At 32.5% G+C, this 24,387-nt stretch overlaps 1 protein-coding gene across 4 annotated transcripts in view; it reads left to right on the forward strand.

The window, feature by feature from the left end:
• Positions 1–24,387, forward strand: part of LOC143078984 (dopamine D2-like receptor) — a 162,594-nt gene that overhangs the window by 136,492 nt on the left and 1,715 nt on the right. For all 4 annotated transcript variants that reach the window (XM_076254071.1, XM_076254072.1, XM_076254074.1 and 1 more), the window contains 3 exons: positions 4,717–5,324; positions 21,613–21,722; positions 23,243–24,150. In XM_076254071.1, coding sequence (XP_076110186.1) covers positions 4,836–5,324; positions 21,613–21,722; positions 23,243–24,150 — 1,507 coding nt within the window. In that variant the 5' untranslated portion in view covers positions 4,717–4,835. The remainder of the gene's footprint in view (positions 1–4,716; positions 5,325–21,612; positions 21,723–23,242; positions 24,151–24,387) is intronic.

The raw sequence follows: 24,387 nt of genomic DNA on the forward strand, positions 1-24,387 counted from the left end.
TTTACTCGATGGTAAGTTAAATTCTCGATCATTGGTACAAAATTATAGAGATGTGGTATGATGACCAATGAGACAAGACCACGGACAATGATGTGAAGAACAACAGGTCATCTCACAATGAGCAAAACATGACTTAAGTTGATGATATTGAACTCAATTATGATAGACAGCTGCAACAAACGACAACCACTGTACCGTAGGTTCCTTTCTTCGAATAGGAACGCAAACAGATTGTGCCGGGTAAAATATGTTTGCGAACATGCAATCTATCAGTATTAATGTTTACTGACTAAAACATTTATTTGTTGATAGTTCGAACATATTTGTGTAAAACAGGCGGTTTCAAAGAAAAGAAAAGAAAAGAATGAATGCGTTTTTCGGAAAAAAATCTTTTTGTTGTCTTTTTTATTTTTAATTGTTATTGTTTTTTTTATAATATTTTCAATTGCTTAGGACATTCCCTCTGTCCTTTTCGTATATTTTATTCATATCAAAAAACATGTTGTGGACAGTTGTCTCATTGGCAATCATACCACATCTTCTTTTTTATATGTTATAATTTTGTTTGTTGTTTTCACTTTGGGTAGATTTTCAGCATGTGAGAAAACAATATCAGTTTTCATTTTATTCTAACATTTGGTATAGTTATGGCATTGTCAATTTTACATTTCACTTTTGTTTTACATCATGTTTGAAAAATTCAAACTTCTCTGTTCATCCTTTCAGAACATGTATATCTCCATCATAAGAGAGACAAGAGAGACAGTTTTTGGGGTATATTTTCATTCGGGAAAGATTATATTCCCTTTCAAGTTGGGTTATTCTTAAATTGTGATTACAACTATAGGTTACCGTAAGAAGATGTGGTAGATGTGTTATAGTACATACATACATGTATGAGTGCAATTGAGACAACTCTCCACTCAAGTCACAATATATATTTAATTATTATTTACGGTTCATAAATTTATTTATTTTTTCCCTTGATATGTGTAACAAATACAATTTCTTTTTCCCTTCTGATATATATTCTTTTGTGTAAGCAGAAACATCCATGTTCTCTCCGTTTGATATATACTTATCGTATTCATTCGAGGCCAAGATATCTAAAACAACGCTGAAAGCATGAATCTAAAACGTTTGATTTGTGGTGGGGGGGGGGATGAACTGAAGCATTCGCTTAAGAAAATACGAGATAGAAAAAGAACAGCTCTCCACTACACAATCAAACGATGCGTTTTGTAATTCGGTCTTTGAACGTCAGAACATTGATTCTAGTAGATGTCATAGAAACATATTCCCTTTTTTCAAAGAGACATTTAATGTTGTGTTGATTGTGTTATTACATGCACGGCAACGTCAAGTTTTTATCTTTTATTAATTTGTTTTGTTTGTTGAGTTGTAACATTCTGAGAATTAACAAACAATTATATAACGGCTAATTGAGGGTTACGAGAAGATGAAAAAATAATATTTACTTTGTAAAACTATTTATTGAATTTCATGGTTAATCGATTTGACATGCCGTTTTAAGTACAAAAAATGCAATAACACGCATTCATTTCCTCTCATACTAGCAGGGGAGGTTTTGTTAAATATTCATAGAGTCGATCTTAGTCAGAAAAATTTGTATCAAGCTGAGATGCCAAAATTTAAATAAGTAAAGAATACTGTCAAATATTCATATTTATCATTGAGAAACTGGTAGTGTTTGCCTAACCCTGTCAGAACAGTACATCGCACTGGAAGTGGAATTGATATGTATCTATTAAAATAATCCAGTTGTACTCTTAATAATACATAACATGATCACAAAGTTCATCAACACCATTTACAGTATAACAGACCACTCCTACAACAAACTCCCCCGTAAACAACAATCATGAACAAAACACTGTTCAGGTAGATTGACTTGGTACATGTACATACCAATAGTATAACAGACCACTCCTACAACAAACCCCCCCTTAAACAACAATCATCAACAAAACACTGTCCAGGTAGATTGACTAGGTACATGAACATACCAATAGTATAACAGATCACTCCTACACAACTCATCCATAAAAATAAACAACAACAACCAGCAACCAGCAACCAACAACACACTGTACTTGTAGCTTGACTGGGTACTTGATACCAAATGTATGGTGGGGGGAAATACGATTCACGTCCTTTTCTTTGTATGTTAACCGTTACATATGCCGTACTACATTAACATTAATTTGTATGGATGATATTTCCTTTTATTTCAAATTTGAATTATTGGAAGTTGAAATACGTAATATGATGTTTATTTAAATTTTCTTTTGATTTCAATGTTATTTTTGGTAGAATCAGAAACATTGACATTAATCGTGCATCTCTTTTCCTAAACATTGATTTTTTGAAGATCTTAAAAAAATAACCAAGATTAAAGTTGGGAGACCTTGGATTTGAATTACTTTCAAGTCATTCGTACTTGAATTGATGAATTTAAATTTCCGTGGTGTATCATGCAATAATTGCACACTGTTTTGGAATAGTTTATGGAAATGCAATGAAAAATCCGAGGTAACCATGATAGTTACAAGGGAAGTTACAGATGTTTAGGTTACAATAAAGTGGTGTTTGAGCTTTAACTTATACATTCATAATAGTAGATTTCTTTATTTTCAATAATTATTAATTCTCCAATTGTAATGGGCCCGATCTTGTGCCGAAATTCAATCGTTATCATCCATAAATATAAAACAAAATATAAACTTTACCATAAACTGACACTACTATAACTTACAAATGTCTTATATTAGAATTATGTTTTTGAACAACACTAAATTATAGACAAACATAACTTGGCAAACAAAAATATTGAATTATATTTTACAATAACACATGACTTTCAATACACATGTATGCCTTTGAACTCGGTGATGTTGAATATCAATGTGAGAGAACAGTCTGTCAAGTGTGTGTCATTGTTATAAGATCCGACAGAGGTAAAGTGTTAATTTTGTATTGATGAGCTTACTGCAGTGTTGACTTTACCCTTCAAAGCGTCTAAATATGACATCTGTGTACGATTATTTACGTGAAATATTTCATTTCAACCAGTAATGAACATCGATAAGTCAATAAAACTAAGGACTAATTAAGACAAAGTCTTATATCCATATAGTGCAAAGTTAATTTGTTTTTAACACTTCGGTTGACTAATCGAAATTTGAAAAATAAAGTAATATAAGTTTATCTCGATAGTTGATCTAATTTGTCGTTTACTAATTGTAAATGATATATGGAGGAGTATATTAGAGTGTTACAACAGATATTTATCCAATATCATAATTGGTGTAATAATATTTGTAAATCATTCAATAATACTCCTCGGTACAAGCGACTTATTATAATATTGATAATAATAAAGTTAAAGGACATATTATTGCCTGATGCCCTTCTTAAACTGGTCTTAACCTTTTTAAACTGCAAAGGAGATCTAGATAGAGGGCACAATAACCGTGTTTTGTTAGTCATGACTCATCATTTAAACATAGCCCACATTCGATCACTTCCGGTCACTTTCATGAGATATATCCTTTCTTCCGCCGTTTACCATGTTTACTTATAAAATACTTTTCAAATAAAAACGTATATTCTTATACAAATGGTAAGTAAACTGTTAAAAACACAACATAATTATGTTTATGGTTAAATGATACTAAATGTAAAAAAAAAACCACAATAAGTTGACATCTTTAACATATTATTAAACATGTTGAAATTCTTAACGTTTTAAAACTTCGACACAAAAACACAAACATTTTCCAAAATCATATCGTACAACATCTCCTTTAGGAAGTGAATTATAATTAGATGCATACTTATTGCAGTTTATTAATAAATGCGAAGATGTGGCATTGTTTTCATGATAACGAACCAAAAAAATGCATCATCAAAACGGTGGTAACTTTTTACCGTACTAAATAAAATGAAATGACGTCCCTAATGAACCCATAAAACTGTGACGAAATACGCACTCAAATAAAAATGTCCATTAAACCAGAAGCCACAATTCTCTAAGAGAGAATTAATTAGTACATTTTCTCAGAAGGATATTTCCCACTGGATGTGGTCCTATTAGTTTAATATCTTTAGTATTCATGACATGATTTGTTACTGGTATAATAGGCTATTCTAGTTAAAATATTAACACTAACTTTCTTCAAAGAAACTGCTAATTACAAAAGGTTATCCTGTATATATATCCAAAACAGCGAAACGAGACAAAATCACGCTTAAATGGTCAATTCAAATCTTTGCCTTTTCATGTAAAACTAATTTTGATGAGATTTAATCAATTTAAATCTAAAATTGAAAGATGTTGTGTTTTATGCATGATAATAGATTTTTTTTTAGATATATAAAATACATACACATATACTTGAAACTTTTAAACAGACACAGGTAGCATAGGGCATAGGAAGCCGTTGGATGTTTAAAACAAAGGTTTGATCATGTATTTAAATGTTTTGTCAGTATATATAAGTATCAAAAGGAGATCTACGGTTTAAAAGTTGACATTTTTTTAGGGTGTTTTCATTGTTGTTCACTTAAATCCTCATCGACGATCATTACTAGATTTAATACCAATCTCTTATAATTGTTAATATTTTCTTAATGTTGTAGATAATGCATCATTTTTGGTAAAAACATATAATTCTCATTTTATATTATTTTCAGAGAACTAATACAGAATGCACCGTTTTAGAGATAAAAACAGTTTAGTATGTCTTCATAACGTAAAACAGTAAGTCAAAGGACATCTCCTTAGAAACCGTTGTTTAAGAACCATACTCGCCATGAACATAAGTACCAATCTAGACGACAAGTCAGTCTTGCCAAACGACAATACAAATTATGAAGTCAAGCGTGGTATTTCCGAAACAACGAAAAACACAGCTGATATTGGAACTACGTTTTCTATGTCGGACTTGTGGCCGTTCATATGTGATGACAACGACACCTGGTGTCTGTTTAATGATACGTCATGGATATCAAACAGCACAGCGGAAGTGACGACAGGGTTAACAACAGATATGGTAACATTAAACACTACCGGTGATTTTCATAATTCTACAGAGGAAACAGATGTACTTGCTGCCAACAGATACTGGCTTTTCGCATTGTTGTTTTTCCCGCTTTTAACTGTGTTTGGAAACGTCCTTGTCGTTATGAGTGTTGTTCGTGAAAGACAGTTGAAAACAGCCACGAATTATTTTATATGTTCCCTTGCCGTAGCGGACATAATGGTCGCCGTAGTAGTAATGCCACCAGCTGTTTACTTAGAGGTATTATTATTAGATTTAATTTTCACGCCAAACCTCGGCAAACCTCGTAAAGATATACATTCTACTAAGCGATGTGTTTTTGTTTGTCACACTTTAATATTTTGAAGTTATGTGTCCCTCTTTTTCCATTTTTAGCAGCTTAACGACGTCATGATATAACGAACAACATTGGGCCTGGGTAGTTGCATTATTTTTCGACAGGACACACGTATTGACCTGAAACCCTGTGAAATGCTCAGACTATTACAATGTTGAATATTCATAAGAGGTTAGATAAAATTGAGAATTGAAATAGGGAATGTGTCAAAGAGACAACAACCCCACCATAGAGCAGACACCAGCTGAAGGCCACCAATGGGTCTTCAATGCAGCAATACACTCCCCCATCCGGAGGCGTCCTTCAGCTGGCCCCTTAAACAAATATGTACAAAACAAGTTCAGTGATAATGAACGTCATACTAAACTCCGAATTATACACAAGAAACTAAAAATTCAAAATCATACAAGATTAAAACAGGCCAGAGGCTCCTTACTTGGGACAGGCGCCAAATTGCGGCGGGGTTAAACATGTTTTTTTAGATATCAACCCTCCCCCTATACCTCTAGCCAATGTAGAAAAAAAGCACAACAAAACGTATAGTAAATCTTAAACTCAGTTTGAGAGAAGTCAGAGTACCGATGTCAGAATATGAAACAAAAGAAAATGAACAAAATGACAATAATACATAAATAACAACAGACTACTAGCAGTTACTGACATGCCAGCATCAGACCTCAATTAAACTGATTGAAAGATTATGTCTTCATCATATGAATATCAGGCACAATCCCTCCTATATAGTATTATACGATCATGTACTATATGAGAAGAACCTAACCCGTGTCATGCCAACAACTGGTTTTAGAATAAATGTGTTTAATTCCGATGAAAAGACCCTATAAGAGAATCAATATTAAAGCCCAAAATATGCAATCTTAATGACCTGACAACAGTATCGTAACTATATACCTTTTTAATAAGTCTGTTTAAAGGTTTTGTTAGCTTTGAGGTGAACACTGACATTTTTGTGCTTTGTAGAGAATATTACCATAAAAGATTGGATGTGAAATTCCTGAACGTACAAGATGTCTGCATGTTGATTTATATTTACGAATGATTTCCTTATACCGATGATAAAATTTAGTAAATGTTTTTACTAGTTTGTAATATCAAAAACCTTGGTGTAATAACTTTTCAGTAAAACAAACATTTCTCTCGCTAAAGTCTTATACGTTAGATGAATACATTCGGTGTGACGTTAACCCTGAGTAATGTATAAGGCGATCCATCCCTTAAATGTTGCAGTCATAATTTAAAACCATTCGATTGGAATGTAATGATATTACAATTGATTTGTTTAAATATTTTTAGTGAATCAATGTATATCTCTTGATGTTTGGATTGCTCCGGTCTCTTTTGTGAGTTAGTGTCTTTCGAACAGTTAAACGGAAGAAATTGGATGATCACTTTCCGGTTAATTTCAACACTTGATGTGTAAGAGATTTGACGCCTTTACTTATAACGCAACTGCTATACTTGCATTGCTTACTGTCAAAATAACTTTCCTCGTATGAAATGTTGTCAACTATTTCCATCATATTTTTGTTAACCTTTTCCCCAACAAAAACATGCGTCTAAAATCTTTCTGGTTTCTTCATTGAAATAAACGTTATGGTTGGCATTATCTCGATAAAAAAATACTGCTTTTGGGACAGCAATATTGCTTTCGAAATTGATATGTCTATCAATACTGATATCCTTGGACAGTCAAAACATCATGTTTATGCCATTTTCTTTAAAATGAATAGAACGTAAATATACATGTCCTTTGAGCAGTGGTATTTAATTTAACATTGATAATTCCTTCGCTTGCGACACGGGTATCATTTTTGTTTTTGTCAAAACTACTACTCCTTCGACCGACATTATAATGACAACGTCCGCAGGATAAACACCTTTTAGGTAAAATAAACAAAATGTTACATTTATTAGAATTTTCGAATTCCTTCTATTAGGTATTGACAATTCACTTGGGGGATAGCGGAATTAGGTATAATTGGCAATTCACTTGAAATATATGACTTACTTGTTGACAATTTACTTGTGGTAACCTATTTTGGTAACTGCAATTTATAATTACCTGGGATAACAAAACTGACTATTGTCAATTTACTTGGGATAACGAAATGAAGTATTGACAATTAACTTTGAAACTCAACATATACCCCACAAAATTTACCAAAGACGAAATCTTTTTGTTCTATGTTCCAACGTCGAAAGATAAAAAATGTATTTTTCAGAACTACAAACAACGTTATAATGATTGGTTTTCAAAGTTGTCAACGAAACTTATTTTTAGATCACTAACAGCAATCAAAGTCAAGCTTCCGAGACTGTATCTACCTACATTGTAAATTAGCGGAGGTGTGCATTGGATGTACATACCGAAAAATTAAAAAAAAATCTGAAAGAATTCACAAATTTTCCCACTCTTGAAATGATATCAAAACCATTGTCTCTTAAGGATGTTTGCTTGTCATGTTTTGGACTTTTTGTCATATTTTCGAAATCCTCTGGTTTTATCCATTTAAATGTCTAATTTTCAATGGCTAATATCTCAAAAACAAGTACATTGACCCCTACATTTTTTTTGCTTTTTTGATTCTTCAATTAATCCACTATCACTATATACTAGTTTAAAGGAAAGTTATTTATTATGAAACTGGGCAGCAAACATCCTTAAACACTTTAAAAAAGTTCGAAACATCCGAAGTTAATTTTGAATAAAAATGGCTTTGTTTCATTTTAAAGTTTATATACAAACGTCTTGTTTTAGTATAAGTTGAAATTTTAAATTTGAAAAATAAAAACTCTGATTCAAGCAAAAACAATCTCTGAAACTGACATTTTTACAGTACTTGATTTCTTGATTGACAATATATTTTTGTTACGTTTGAAGGATGACTTGTGCTTGTCAACAAACAACGGAATTCCCATTTGAGACAAACTTGCTCCTTCTACTTGTTGACTTATTCATTAAAATATAATACGAGACAGGTTGCAAACTACTATTTACACTATAAGATAATGTTCTTTGACTGCAGAATTCACCACAACGTTCGTTGACTATGTTGAACACATTGTACTTGAAATAAGGAATACAATAGACACAAAAAAGTCTGATTTATCTTGACTTTGTCTATACGTTTACAAGGAGAGTTGAGTGAGAACAAAACTTTACGACAGAAGGGAATAGTTCAGTTTTCAATTTCCAATATCTCAGCAGCGCCTGTATATGAAGTCTTTGGTAGGAGTTTTTGACAAACTTGTGTTTCAGATATAATGATGCTGAATCCTGTAAACTGCTGTCTTTGTTAATTCTTTCCTGTATTACACATACAATTTGAAATGCTTATTCATGAATGATAGAATCTACCAATCATAAACATTATATGTCCAAGCCTCAGGACATCTTAATAATTTTCATTTGATACGCTTTACTGTGGGTTTCTGGTACAATTTGACTTCGATTAGACTCATTGTGTGTTTGACAAATCAATAATCAATATAGACTAAGTAATTACAGTCACATATTAAAAACACTATGATTAATTCAAGTTTTTTGTAATAACATACTGGTAGAAAAAACAATTATTAGTTCTTGTGTTTTACTTTTATTATGTTCTTAATTAGCTCTTCAGAATATGACAAACGTTATGGTTGCTTTCAAAAAAGCTGTTCAGTTTTCGAGAGTTTAATATACGTTCTAATTGTGCTGGAAATGAAAACACAAGTGATCACAAGTATTTAATTACTCATACTTAGAAAATATCTCAAGGTAGAAACATATATCTTTGAAATTAAATGCACTCTGTTACTTCATCATTTAAAAATTGCTGAAACATTTGTACGAAACATGAAAGTTTCATTTCAAAGTCTTCCTATGGTTCCAAACTAGCTTTTGATTGTTAATTACACTATAGTACATATAACCCTGTATTATAATGTGGAAGATATCAACCTTTTTGTAAATGTACTTTTATGCAATTAATTGGCGTTAAACATCAATCAATAAACACAAATCACTTAGAAACATCAGCGGGAAATAGAGATGTCTCTGTTAACGACACTCATTGTGACTGTGTATACAATGGTGTCTTTGAAACATGAATTTTTGTGACTTCAAAATTTGGCGAAGGAACGACAACGGAAAAGAAATGAAACATTTATCAAAGAAAAACAGCATGGCAACAAAAAAAATAAAATAGAAAAAACAACAGATAAAAAAACTAACACCACAAATGACGAATTGAAACATTAAACAAGCCCATAAAACACTACGCAGATGAATAAAGATTGAAAATTCTGCAGAGGGTAATGGTATAGTGCATAATGAATAATAAAACACTAATATAACAGGGGTAAATTCTACGTCGTGATCTTAAATCTTCATTTGTCCTAAAAGCATCATTGACGAATTAAAGGACATCGAAAACAAAAAAGACACGCATTTCACAATTCTTTCATTAGAGTTACGAGTCGCAAAGAAGGACACAACATGATAACTGAAAAAAGATAACCTAGCTTGTTTTTGTCTATCATATTTCCTGTGAAAACAATAACGGAGTCATTTCTTACATTAATGCGACAACAACCAAATTCCATATTTTAAAATAACCCCGCAATCTTCAAGATTGTAATGACATATAAGTGTAGATTATTTTATTGTTTTTCACACGTGTATAATTTGTAAAGTACAAAATCGCACCCGCCTCTTTATTTATTTATGTGCAATTTGATTTCCCGGACTACTTTTCTAGCTTCTTCATCTCACGTGACACATTCTGACGCACTTTATATGATTTACCAGTGATTTATTGTATCGTAGAGGCATAAACTAAATCTCCATGGAGTAGTTTTCTTTACTTATTTGAGAGTATTTGTCTAGTATGGTTTAACACTATGATATAATACCTTCTGAAGTATCTATAAATTGTCCCGTTTAATCATCCTAATTTGTTTTGTTGTTATGGAATGGCGAATAGACGCAATTGTTGTTTTTCTTAAAAGGTTATGGATATTTGAAGAAGTTTCTTTGGAATTTTCGATACAACCAGACTCGATTATTTTGTGAATAGCTTCTTTTTGCCATATTATTATAATATTCGTTTGTAAATATTCATCGTTCCCCCAAAAAATGATATCTTACCGTCTACAATCATTTGTTCAAAATTAATTATGCACTAACAGTAATTTATCAATGCCTTAGCCGATATTTCTTTTCTTTACTTCAAATGCATGTCTTTAATTTATTATGTCCAAAACCTCGCTTTATAGAACATATGTTCATATGTAACAATAGTTGTTATGCAACTGATTTGATTTAATTTGAAATTTACATTTTATATTAATTGATTAGAGATCTAGCTGAAGCGAGGTTGCTTTATTCTTCAATTCAATGTAGACCCATTGTATTAATGTTTTTGATTACTCCATAAACGGTGATTTTTCACACTATAAATGTAGGTAGCGATAACAACGATCCTTCTAAAGTTAATTTGGTGAAATGTTTGGTTATTATGACAATTTATTTTAAAAGGATCAACTAAAAACTGTTTGAGAAATATTTTAGATGATAATTATTATATTTATACTCTTCTAGTAATAAAATCATATCTGAATAAACAGGAGAAAAGCTTCCGAATATACTTGAGAAAGGGTTCCGAATATACAGGAGAAAGGGTTGATATTGTTTTTTTTTTCTAAAGATTTGTATACAGTTATGTTTAGAGACTATAGCTATACTAATGCTAAAAAATCTGAATATTTAGTGATTTGGAACTTATATTGCTAATATTATAAACGAAAAACTTTTTTTATATTTTCATTTGACACTTTTTTTCAAAAATAGATAAACAATGGGTTTTATACTACACTGCAAATACAAGACAATACGCTACTTTATTTAAGAATCACGTCTTACTTCATAACAAATACAAAAAGGTTACTATACCATAGACATAAACATACAAGATCTACTCTAAAAGAGTTATGAGAAAAACATTATGGGAAATAAGTTTACAAAATTACATTGTATTTGCAATATTAAGACAAAAGTAAACACAGACTTTATATTTTTTTTTTACAAATCTTCGTCTTTCTTTTAGAATATCATTCACAAAGCTATAAGACAGCTAAACAAACGTGTATTATCCGACACTCCATTGCAAGAAGTATATTTTAATTAAAAAAAATAAAAAATAACACCCCCTGAAAAAACGCAAAAAAATAAAAACCACTAGACTTTGAAGTAGCTTTCGGTGAACAAAATGTAATGTTTCATCTAAGCAGTTGCTCACACTCCCTTACACATCTTTAGTTCCAAGGTGTGTCTGCAGATGTATTAAACTTAACGTCACAGCCTTTCTTCTGTTAGTCATTCAAGGTTAGCATTTATTACATCTCTTGTTTACCCAATTTAGCTTCAATATATATTATAGTTGTTTCTCAACAAATTTTCATTTTTATAAAAAGTTAGAGAAGGATGGTTACCATTCAAGGTTGTTTATAGCAAACAAGTCTTTGAGGTTTTCCACACTGCACAGATGAGGAGCTCACCAAGATTTGCGTAGGAAAATTGAAACAGATATCAAAATTAGTTCATTTATTGTCATTCACTTTTGCATCATTATTAAATTTAGTAACAATCTATCAATTTCTACTGTCTTTTGTTATCGTTTCTAATTATTTAATTATTCCCGACAGTGACCTGTTAAGCGCCAAAACACGAGAACGAGATGTATTTTGCAGGCACCGCGTAAAAAATAACGCCGGTGAATACAAGATGTTTATACTTTTGAAGCGTATGATATCAGATGGGGTCATATCACAATCGTGACAGGCATTAATCTTAATAGAACACGTGATAGGACGTGAAGGACCATGGTCTACATAATTGTGTTCTGTCGATCAATACAAAATAGCTAAATAAACCGTAAATGATTTTAATCCATACAGGGTTGTTTTTGAGTGTGTGTGACAGTTGCCTTGTTATAGATACTTTAATTTGGCAATATTAAATCCATTACATGTTTTGAATTTTAAAGAAGAAAAAAAAGTTATAATCGAAACAAGACCATAAAATATTAAAAAAAGAATACCTTCCGATTATATTTTAAATTTTCCCAGTACATGAGATGACTAGAGAGAAATCCGAGACTACTGAACTGATGAACAGTAGTCTCAGAGAGAAACCAACACATTAATAAAGAATTAAAAACGGGCAAAGATTTAAAATCGATTCTTTAATGATAGAGACAGAGGATATAGATATAAATACAAAAAGCCATTAGTATATTACCTACATAAAATCATTGTTAAAAATGCATAAACTGACAAATCAAATGCTGAAATAATTAGCTCAAAATGACAGGTCAACTCAAAACAACCTTTATAAAAGCCATCATGATATAACTTTATACTGAAACACTTTTGTCCCTTTCATTAGGCTTTCTTCAAAGAAATTGCTAATTTTAGATGTAAAATTATGACGTTATAGCCGTTTTATGATGGTATCTGAGTAGCCTGTACATACTGCTGACATATCATGTTGTGATGTAATGCGCGGTTGATGGCTTTAGGATACCAACAATTAGATTCATAGTTTATGATGGACTCTCGCTACAAGGAAGAGGATTGTTAGAAGTATTTTTTAATAATGTTTTATCTAAAATTTGACAGCGCCAAGGTCTTGTATTTAAAGAACCAATTAACGAAGCACTAGCCACTACCACGTGATCAGTTTATTTGATAGCCGTTCACTCGTTGCACTCGCTGCACTCGAATATTCTGTATATTTATACTATAAGAGATAACTAGTGTGTGGTAAAACGAATTGCACTCTAAAATATTAAAATGCATACCAAAGGATATATAAAAATTCCTTCGATCCGAGTTCCGTTTCTATCATTAATGAATTCGTTGAAATTCTTTTAAGTATTCAGAGTAATTTAAAAACAATTTTTAATGAGGAGACCTAAAGCTAAACATGGGAATTTCTAATTGTTATTACAAGATATTACGTAAACACGACAAAAAAATATTTGTAAAGAAAACTGAAATATTATCAACACTAGAATGATAAACGTTGAACATTGTAAATGTACAAATTTACGAAACAACAATTTTCTTACAAACATATATATACAATATATAAAACATGTGTAAAACGATCCAAACAACTAAATAAAAAAGTAAAATCATTAAAAACTGAATTCCGAGGTAAATTCAAAACGGAAAGTCTCTCATCAAATGGCAAAATAAAATGATAAAACACATTAAACGAATGGACAGCAACTGTCATAATCCTTACTTGGTACAGTCATTTTCAAATGTAGAAAATGGCGAATTGAGCATTGTTTTATAGCGCTTAACCTCTCACGTGTATGATAGTTGTATCAAATTCCATTATATTTATAATGATGCAAAACAGACATACTAGGTAGAATTGTCAAATATCGTCTCTTATGTTGTACTGTTATACCACTGTCCCAGGTTAGAGGGAGGGTTGGGATCCCGCTAACATGTTTATCCCCGCCACATTATTTATGTATGTGCCTGACCCAAGTCAGGAGCCTGAAATTCAGTGGTTGTCGTTTGTTTATATGTTACATATTTGTTTTTCGTTCATTTTTTTTTATATAAATAAGGCCGTTAGTTTTCTCGTTTGAATTGTTTCACATTGTCATATCGGGGCCTTTTATAGCTGACTATGCGGTATGGGCTTTACTCTTTGTTGAAGGCCGTACGGTGACCTATAGTTGTTAATGTCTGTGTCATTTTGGTCTCTTGTGGACAGTTGTCGCATTGGCAATCATACCATATCTTCTTTTTTATATATACAACAGTCATCACTGTGTCATAATCTCATTTAGAACAAAAACAGACAAATATTTAACAAAGAAACACAAAAAGCATCTATCAAAATTTAAAACCACATTCATTTCTAAGAGTCGCGTGTTTGGCGTCAGAATGTAAACGTCAATATAAAATAATCAAAGTATTTTCAAAATTATAATTTTACATTTAGTGGACATAACAAATATTTTTGGGCAATTATCTTTCTTTCTTTAGTATCTATGATGAGTGCATTGTTAAGTAATTGTACCATCGTCTTGTATTCGTGCATGCGTTGTCTTCTGACCAGCAGATACATTCAATTTTTCCTTTTGACCATTTCGTTCGTACTTTAAAATTGTAATTTTATGTCGTCTTATTCTAGTATTAATGACTGCTAGTATACCAACTGTTGGTTGGGAAATATGCTTCATTTTGAATTACATAGAATAAAGATCAGATATGCAATCCAGAGTAAGATATCCTTTCACCTATGAGGACATAATCTGCATTGTAAAACATTATAACTGCATTTGTATCTCTAAAAGACAAGAGCGTCTGTCAGCTAACTGAATATTCTTATAATTACGTTGACCGGTCACCCATGTATAATCAAATCACTGCCAGACATTGAGGAATGAAGCAATAATATTTATATTGGAAATTGTATTAGTGTAAACAATATCCGATATAATTTAGTATCGTGTTTGTTGCTGATACAACAAGTGCCCGTTTGCCGTCCAGTAATATCACCCAGGCAATAAACAATACTGTCGATGCTCGGAGATCAATGATTATATTATTGAATGATCATTGCTGTGTAGCTACCACTTACAAACTTAAAATGCTATCATTTCTCTGGGATTAATCTCACAATTATCCATATAACGTGATTTACTAGAGCGCTTAATTCTATTACAAAGTTTTTCTCAGTAGGAACCATACAATGACATTTCTTTGTCAAGTTGCGTGTTTTTATTCACAGTATGGGCTCAGATGTTAAGTAGTTCCTCCATATTTAACTTGTTTATTTTAATGAAAATCGCCAGGACGTTGATAAAAACGACATTTACGATTGTTTTCAGGAAATATCAAATAGAAGTTAGTTTTATTAGTTATATAAAGCCATATTTGTCCTCATTTCAAACAATAAAACATCAATTTGATGTTTTTCCTTTATTTGATTACATATCACATATTTGCCTGGAAACATAAAACCTTATAACAACTTCAGATTTATTACTTTGCTAATATTATACTTTTGAGATTAGTTGATACCTTTAACACATTGAAAGGCTGTGATTTCTTTTTCAACATGATCTCCGCCAGATATTTTATTGATATAGTCTATGGTTTCCTCTTTAAATTTCAAATTAACTTCCTTTTACAAAATACTTTTCCTTTAAGACTTTCTTGAGACGTTTATATTGCTGTAAGGTACATGCACTGAGTTGTCATAGTAGACGTTATTTTTTTAATAATAATTAAATGATGTGGTATGCTTTTCTTCGAGTATATGGATTTAAGTGAACATTCAATATTTATGACAATATGTTCTAGTTTCTCAAACTCGAGTTATTTTTTGCGTAAAACATTTTTTATTAGTTTGATGGGGCCCAATTCTATGGTTATTTCTTGAAAAACGACGCGCCGGTGATTATTTGATTTTTTTCCTTAGTTTGATTTATTTATTAAAAAAATTAGTTTGTTTAAGAACTTCTTATGCATATACATATCTGTTATATAAAAATGTTTTAAGTATAAACGGGCCATTACACCTTAAAAGAATCGAAACAGTTCGGTAAAAATAAGTATTCTAATCCCGCTGCAAATGTTTGCATTGCCTAAGTCAGGAATCTGAAGTACAGTAGTTGTCGTTTGTTTATGAAATTTTTACGTGTTTCTTGTTTTTTCTCGTGTTTTATATAGATTAGACCGTTGGTTTTCTCGTTTGAATGGTTTTACACTAGTAACTTTGGGGCCCTTCATAGCTTGTTGTTCCATGTGAGCCAAGGCTCCGTGTTGAAGGTCGTATAATGGTTTACTTTTATAAATTGTTATTTGGATGGAGAGTTGTCTCATTGGCACTCACACCACATCTTCCTATATCTAGTAATTCAAATAACATGCAACAAGAATGTAAATGACGAATATTTAAAAGATGATTCAAGTGTAGTTTCTTTTTAAAGAAGATAGTTTGCATGATTCATTCAGGTTCTGTAGATGGAAGGTGCTTGTTATGATCCATTCAGGTACTTTAGATAGAAAATCGGTTTGGTATTTAATTTAGGTTCTGTTAATTGCAGAAGATTCTACTGAACCATCTATAAATAGAAAATGATTCGAGTGATTTATTCAGGTTTTGTAGAAAGAGTGTAACGTTGTTGATCCACTCAGGATCTGTCGGTAAAAGATGATTTTAACCATCAATAATTTATATTCTGTGGATAGAAAATCATTATTGTGATCCAAAAAGGTTCTATAAATGGAAAAAAAAAACTGATAATCCATTCTGGTCTGCATTTTTGACGATTCTTCTAATACATCGAGGTTTTGTTGGTAGAAAAGGACTATTACGAACTATTCAAGTTCTACAAATTAACGTTGATTCAACTAGTCCATTCAGGTTCTATACTTAATTTAGTTTTGTGGTAGATTCAGGTTTTATAAATTGATTTTGGTTCTACTGATTCATTCAGTTACTTCATTCAGATTTGGTTTGTGATCCGGATTTGTTTCAGTTAAATCGATTTATGACTATTGAACAGCGGAATACTACTATAACAGGTATCGTTGATGGACCATGATGCTACTGGTCCAAACAGGTTTCGTTGATAGACTATGATTCTACTGGTCTAAACTGGTTTCGTTTATAGACCATGATTCTACTAGTCCAAACATGTTTCGTTGAAAACCATTATTCTACTGGTATAAACAGGTTTCGTTGATAGACCATGATTCTACTAGTCCAAACAGGTTTCGTTGATATACCGTAATTCTACTGGACCAAACAGGTGTCGTTGATAGACCATGATTCTACTGGTCCAAACAGGTTTCGTTGATAGACCATGACATTACTAGTCCAAACAGGTTTCGTTGATGGACCATGATTCTACTGGTCCAAACAGGTGTCGTTGATAGACCATGATTCTACTAGTCGAAACAGGTTCTGTAGATAGAAATGATTCTTGTGATCCATTTAGGATCTAAAGATAAAAGATGATTTTGGTGTTTCCTTAATCATCTGTTCAAACAATATGATTGTAGTGATCAAGTTAGGTTTCCGAAGTATCTGTAGACAAAGAAAGGGGGATTTCAAGTTTTGTTTTTTATCTTACTTTTTAGCATCTATATTGAGAGAGACCATTCTATGAATCCCTCAGTAGGTATTTTCTTTCTTATTGTTTTTCATTGATTTCTGTAAATGATCCTAACTTTAAGTGTCTATTTATCAATATCATTCTCTGATAACGCAATGGTAGTTGGTCTTTTGATTTAATTTTCAACTTTGGAATCCTCTACGGATCTCATGTTTATATAATTCCATTATCAAGATCTTCAATTTCAGACGCAGACGATAATGCATCAGAGATGTATTTTCTTCATGTTTCACGTATAAAATTCTGACATTCAATAGATGTATAAAAGGGAAATATCAAAACATTTATGACAAATGAGTTGATGATTGTAGGTTTTATTATCAGAGACAAAGGAGCAAAGCCATTATTTACATCACATTTATTATAAAATAGAAATATCAAGGAAGAAGAAATGTCATACATTATTACCTAAAGGTTTTGTTCATTACATCATGATCATCATCTAACCGAGAAATATTCTATAAAAGTGTCCAATAAATTCAAGTGTATCATATGGGTTCCTTTTTCTCTGTCATTAAAAAGAAATTTGACGTCAAGAAATACAAGAAAATTATATCAATATTTGAAAAAGGCGATTGAATTACATCAATGCGATGCATATCTATTTTCGTTTGTTAAATACAAGGAAAACATCCCCAAAAACATTATTTCAAAAATTGTGTAAATAATTGGATTTTGTCATTTCATATTTTTGTTTTGTTTACTCAAGGATGAAGTTTGATTCCTTAATATACAATTGATTCAATGCGATGCATGTAATGCCGGCGTCACACATTGGCGTATAGACCGGCGTGCACCAAACGTACAGAGAAAATTAACAAAGTCGGTATACGTTAGTTGCACGCCAGAGGAACGCTTATGCCCGCGTCACACTGTCCCGATTTTTATATACGATGGACACCCGAATGCGAAAATTGTAAGTTCGTACGAAGTTGGTCCCGATCTCGTTAAAATACCCAAAAGTGACCGAAGCAAGTACGATGAATAACGAAGTCTATACGAGGGTGCCGAAAGTATATACGATAGCAAAAGATGGACATACGAAGGTTAACCGAAGACGGTATCTAAGCTTCATATCTCAGCCGAAGCCTACAAGATGGATCACGAAGGCTACACGATGGTTTACGATGATGGCGCGATGGCCATACGATGTCTAAATGACGTCGTGTACAGCTTACGATGCATTTAAATTATATGCCGAAGGCATCACGCGTATTAAATTGTTTGATCAATATTGAATATACATTATATTGTACATTTAATTTTTGGTTTAATCATAAGACGGAAGACCGTTGTTATTTCCAGTTACTGACTAATTTGGTTGATTTCTAAAAAAAATAGTTTATGTATCAAATATGCGTATTCACCATTTTCTGCATGTGTCATATTTGTGTCCATATTTGTCCCCAATATGTTACATACGAGGGGATGCCACGCTCGGCATTGCCTTGTTTGAATTGTTAAATGTCTGCACTAGTCTGAATAATCACCCATAATTATGCCCATGTTTACTGATCTATCTTAAAGGTAGGGTAATGGGTTCGTTGATCCCTTTTATTCAAAAAGAGCTCTTTCCAGGAGAATATCATAATAATATAGACTAAAGGAAGGATGTGGGGAAAGCAACAAATACGGCAAAATATGACATATAGAAAACAAAATGTTTATGGAGTAAACATTCGTGTGACAACAACTTAGACGATACATAAAAAATCAGAATAATGAAGAAAAAGTTGATTTCCCTATATACGTGTACCTGTAGTGTTGGTATACGAGGCGCGTATATGAGTTTCATTATGTTATTTGATATGAAAAATTGACAAAAAATAATATTTTATTTGTAAAAGTAAATCCTGAGCCTGTAAAACCTGCTCTTCTTGTTCCATTTGAATTAATAGAAACAACGCTGTCGCCTTTTTTGTTCTCATAGAATCATATGATATGAGCTCCATGTTTTGTGAACGTCTTTCTTAACTGTCGTATTAGACTGACCAGTGCATATCGCGCATGGCACTTTAAATGTATTTAAGCGCGAAAATTAACTTACATTTAGCTGGATTAATTGCCGTCGTAGTTCCATCTTGTCACCTTCGTACTTTTATTCGATGGCATCACGACGGGATTACGAGGTCTTCACGAAGTCGTGTTGCCATCGTAAGACCTTCGGGTAGCTTCGTGATTCATTCGTGTAGACATCGTAATGTCAAAACTGCCCGATGGAAACGATGGAAACACGAATGCAATACGATGTTCAAAGATGCATTCCCGGTGGCATTACGATGGTGAGGATGGTGATACGAACTCAATACGAACCCTCAACATCGGACGCACCTTCGGGGATTTTTTAACATGTTAAAAAATTTAGAACCCTTCCCGAAGTTGTACCCGCAGGCTAGAAAAAGTGACCGATGGTTCTACGATGGTTAAAGATGGCACTACGAATAGTCCGATCTGGATACGATCAGTCCCGATTTTGAAAATTTCCATAATCGTGTTGCCATCGGCGTAAAAATCGGGACAGTGTGACGCGGGCATTAGCAATCGTTAAACACGCACTACATAAGTTTGAAGTACGTCGAAATACAAAGGTATGTATGCGCTTGGTGAACGCTACAACTCGTGAAAATTTTCATGCAGCATAAAGATTTTCATCCAGCTGAAGCTTGTGTCTAGCGTGTACCTGTACGCTACACGCACGTTATACATACGCTACAAGCGCGTTTAACTCGCTACAGATAAGTTTGAGACACGTTTAAGGCACGTTGTATACGCTTCAAGATCGTTCCACTTTAACTAAAACGTATGCGGGTGTGTTTGTAACAAAGACCCCATAATAGAACGTCCAAGACACGACCGATACGCGTCTCAAATACGTTCAAGAAACTTTTTGCCTTCATAGCGTGCATTTCATCTACGTTCGACAAACGCCATGCATACGCCAACAAACATTTATTGAACGCCCGATAAACGCTTATGTACGCTTCTCGTACGCCAAATACACGCTCAAAGCTCGTTGTGCACACGTTACAGATATGATTGACAGGTTGAATGCATAAAAAATTACTAGCGTATTGGCAGCGTACATGATTTTTTAACTCGCCCGGCGTACGTCGGGGCTATACGATGATGTGTGACGCCGGTATTAGATTTAGTTTGTCACATACAAGGAAACATGTTTTTTCAATTTTAAAATCATTTGAAAAAAAGTTTTTGGAATTGTAATTTATCATTGATATCAAGTTTTTGTTATTAACTTGAGGGTGAATTTTGATGTAAAAAAAATCTACAAAGGCGATCTATAAAACTTTTATTTTCATTTGTCACACAATGTATGAATACATTGGAAAGACTAAGAACTGGCATCCATATCAGATGTAATTGATAAAAATACAAATGAACAAATGATCAAGTACTGAACTTCTCGATATTAGGAAAATTAAAGAGTACTTTAAAACGTGATGAGGCGTGAAGTTCTGCTAACATGGACTCCATATTTTACTTTCCATTTCGTACGGATACGGAAGTTGCATAATCATCCCTTACAGCTTATGGGACATTTCACCTTTGATAGATACGCCTTTCGAATGAATATCGTAGCTTACTTACTTTTTTCATTTACATTTTGTTAAGAATTTCAGCCAAACTGCATTATCAGGGTATGTTGTTATTCGTTTAAATCTAAGAGATTAGGTAATCCAAGTCTGTAAATATGCTTTCAGTGTGTTTGGAAACTTACTTGTCATCTTCTAATGGGGGACACATATATTCCTATCGCTTTCTGCCGAACAGAAACATCTATTGGCATTGGCGGTCAAATAATAAACCTAAAACAAAGCCAATATTTTTCGATTATATCTGTGATTGGTACACCAGTTACACTTTTCTGTGACATTATTTTTTTATTACATATGTGATTGGTACAAAATATACACTTTCTTTGACATATGAATTCAAATCCAGTTCTATTTTGTAGGTTGCGCAGTCATGGTTACTCAGTGATGCGTTATGTGATGCATGGGTGGCGTCTGACGTCATGGCATGTACAGCTTCTATATTAAATTTAACGGCCATTAGTGTAGATAGGTTTGTATAAACTTTGATCTCATTTCAAAATTCATTGATACCTTAATATTCATTTATATTCGGTTAAAACAGTAATTATGATAGTAAGTCTTCTAAATATACTTATATTTTTATTAATTTCAACGACATGACGGGAAACTCAAATACGAAGTTGAAGAGAATAAACATAGAAAATTACAAAACATTTTGCAAATAACATTTAAAGCAATCCACTTGTTCGATCATAAACACATCATATATACCAGGATCTAAAGGTTGTACACCAGAAGCGTTTCGTCTACTAAAAATTCATCGGGTCGCTCGAATTATAAAATTTAAAGAATATATAAAAAAAAAACGAAGTGGAAGAGCAACAATGACCAAAATTTTGAAAGGGTTTGCCAAATACCACGTCTTCTTGTTTTATAATTATGCGTCTAATGTCCTATTATTTTCCAGATAATGTACTTAAGGTGTTCGAGTACTTTTAATTTCAATAATAAAAAAGAGAAATGAAAAGAAAAAAGATCCTGAGCTTATTTGTTCAAAGTGACATTTTTTAAAAGGTTACCAGATACAAAATGCAAACGAGACACATAAAAATCAACCCCAAAAAGCAAAATATATTAGGAAAATGTGGAGATAATTTGTTTATATTTTGTATTTAATAAGGATAGAATTTGAGTGTATTTTTTTTCTTATTTCAAAGACGATATTTATACTCCTGTGTTTTTACGGTATTCAAATCAAAACATTACAAAAAGGGAAGATAGAAATATCTACCTGGAAATGAACAAGCAATGGAACACAACGATATCAAGTAATAATTTAACCCCATATAAAGCAGAGTCAAACATGAGAGTACACGCAGTCGGAAGCGTAGAAACTCAAAACCTAGTGAGACCACGTGCATCTATTCCGTAGCCACAACTTTCAGCAAATTGAAATGACGAAACCTATGATTTTAGATGAATGTCATGATAGTGAACATGTATGATTTATCACATATACTGGTCAGTTCAACAACTGAAACTTGATAAACCAAATGATGAAGGTCATTGTAGAATGTAAGACTATATCCCTTCCTTCTTTTAACCCTGTTTTCAGAATTAAAAAAAATGAAATACCCTGTTCAAGGCACGATTATGGCAGTTGTATCCAAAAGTTCATTTCTATGTATATATAAAGCATTTGCGTTTGTCTTTGTTGCACTTCAGTATTTCTGTTGTTCCGTTGTTTTTCTCTTATAGTTGATGTATTTCCCTCGGTTTCAGTTAGTAGTCTGTATTGGTTTTCCCATAATCCATTTATGACTTTTGAACAGCGGAATACTACTGTTGCCTTTATTAATGAAGACCTTAATCTTGTATTTTCCTAAGATCTAAGCTTTGAGTTGTACGTCACTGTCATGAAAGTTTAAGATGTAAAAGACCTCCTTTACGCACTTGTACTTTGTTAATAAAACTAATGAACATTTGCCATTACGGAATACCATAAATACCAATCCTAGAAAACTTAACATTTTTCATTGTTATTTTCAGATTTATAGCAGTGACACAACCAATCAAATACTCGAAACATAAAAATTCCAAACGTGTATTTGTGACGTTAGCATTGACTTGGGTTATTTCCGTAGCAATAGCCGCACCTATAGCATTAGGTGTTAACTATTCCGAAGAACGGAAGCCAGGCTTGTGTGCATTTTTTAATTCTGATTTTCTCATTTATTCTTCCATGGGATCATTTTACATACCTTCCATTATAATGATGTTTTTATACTGGCGAATATGGAGAGTTTTACGTATTCGTGCAAAAGCACAGAAGAAAAAGAAAGCAAAAGCGACAAAGACATCCACTTCAAAAGTTATAGAAAATACCGCTACAATAAATGCCACAAAAACGGAGCCTACTATTAAAACAGGTTTAGCTAAGAGCATGGACAATGGTAAAATATCCACATACAATACGAACAAAGCCCCAAACCAGTTATTAATTCCTGTCTGTGATGACAATGTCAGTAATATGGCCACAAATACCGACTCTAGTGAACGGTATAACGACGACGATAGTGGTCAAAAAAGTCCGGATAGTGCTGACGATGTGGACGAGGAGAAGGAGGCAGAGTTAATTATTAACCCAGTTGCTGTAAGACATGTAGAAATACAAATTGACGGCAATGGAAACGGAACATGTAATGTAGACACTCAAATGGAAACAGAGACAAAGTTTTCATCTACACCGTCCTCGGAACGGCGTGCAAAACCCGGAGAGTTTGAACACAAGTGTCAGTTAATTCCTGTCAATGACACGAAACCAGTAAACGCTTCGAGGCGAAAGGAGAAACGTACTGTAGGAAAGTATTTTCATAGACGAACGAGTAGGAAAAGGAAAGAAAAATCATCATCAAAGCGAGAAAAGAAAGCTACAAAGACATTAGCCATCGTCTTAGGTCAGTAAAAACTTAAAAGACCATTATTTTCAATTAACTCAATGCTGTAAGCTTAGTAAATTATTAAACAACATTTAGTGAAATAAAGATGATTTAATTGTGTAAAAAATAAAACGCATTTTCAATTATTCATGCTTATTAGCAGCAAATTCATTCTGATACATATAAAAAGAACATTTGCTTAATAATGTTAATTAAGGAAAATACTACCAATAATGCTTTATAACACGTACCCTT

The sequence above is a fragment of the Mytilus galloprovincialis genome, chromosome 6, assembly GCF_965363235.1.
Source record: "Mytilus galloprovincialis chromosome 6, xbMytGall1.hap1.1, whole genome shotgun sequence".
Taxonomy (NCBI): domain Eukaryota; kingdom Metazoa; phylum Mollusca; class Bivalvia; order Mytilida; family Mytilidae; genus Mytilus; species Mytilus galloprovincialis.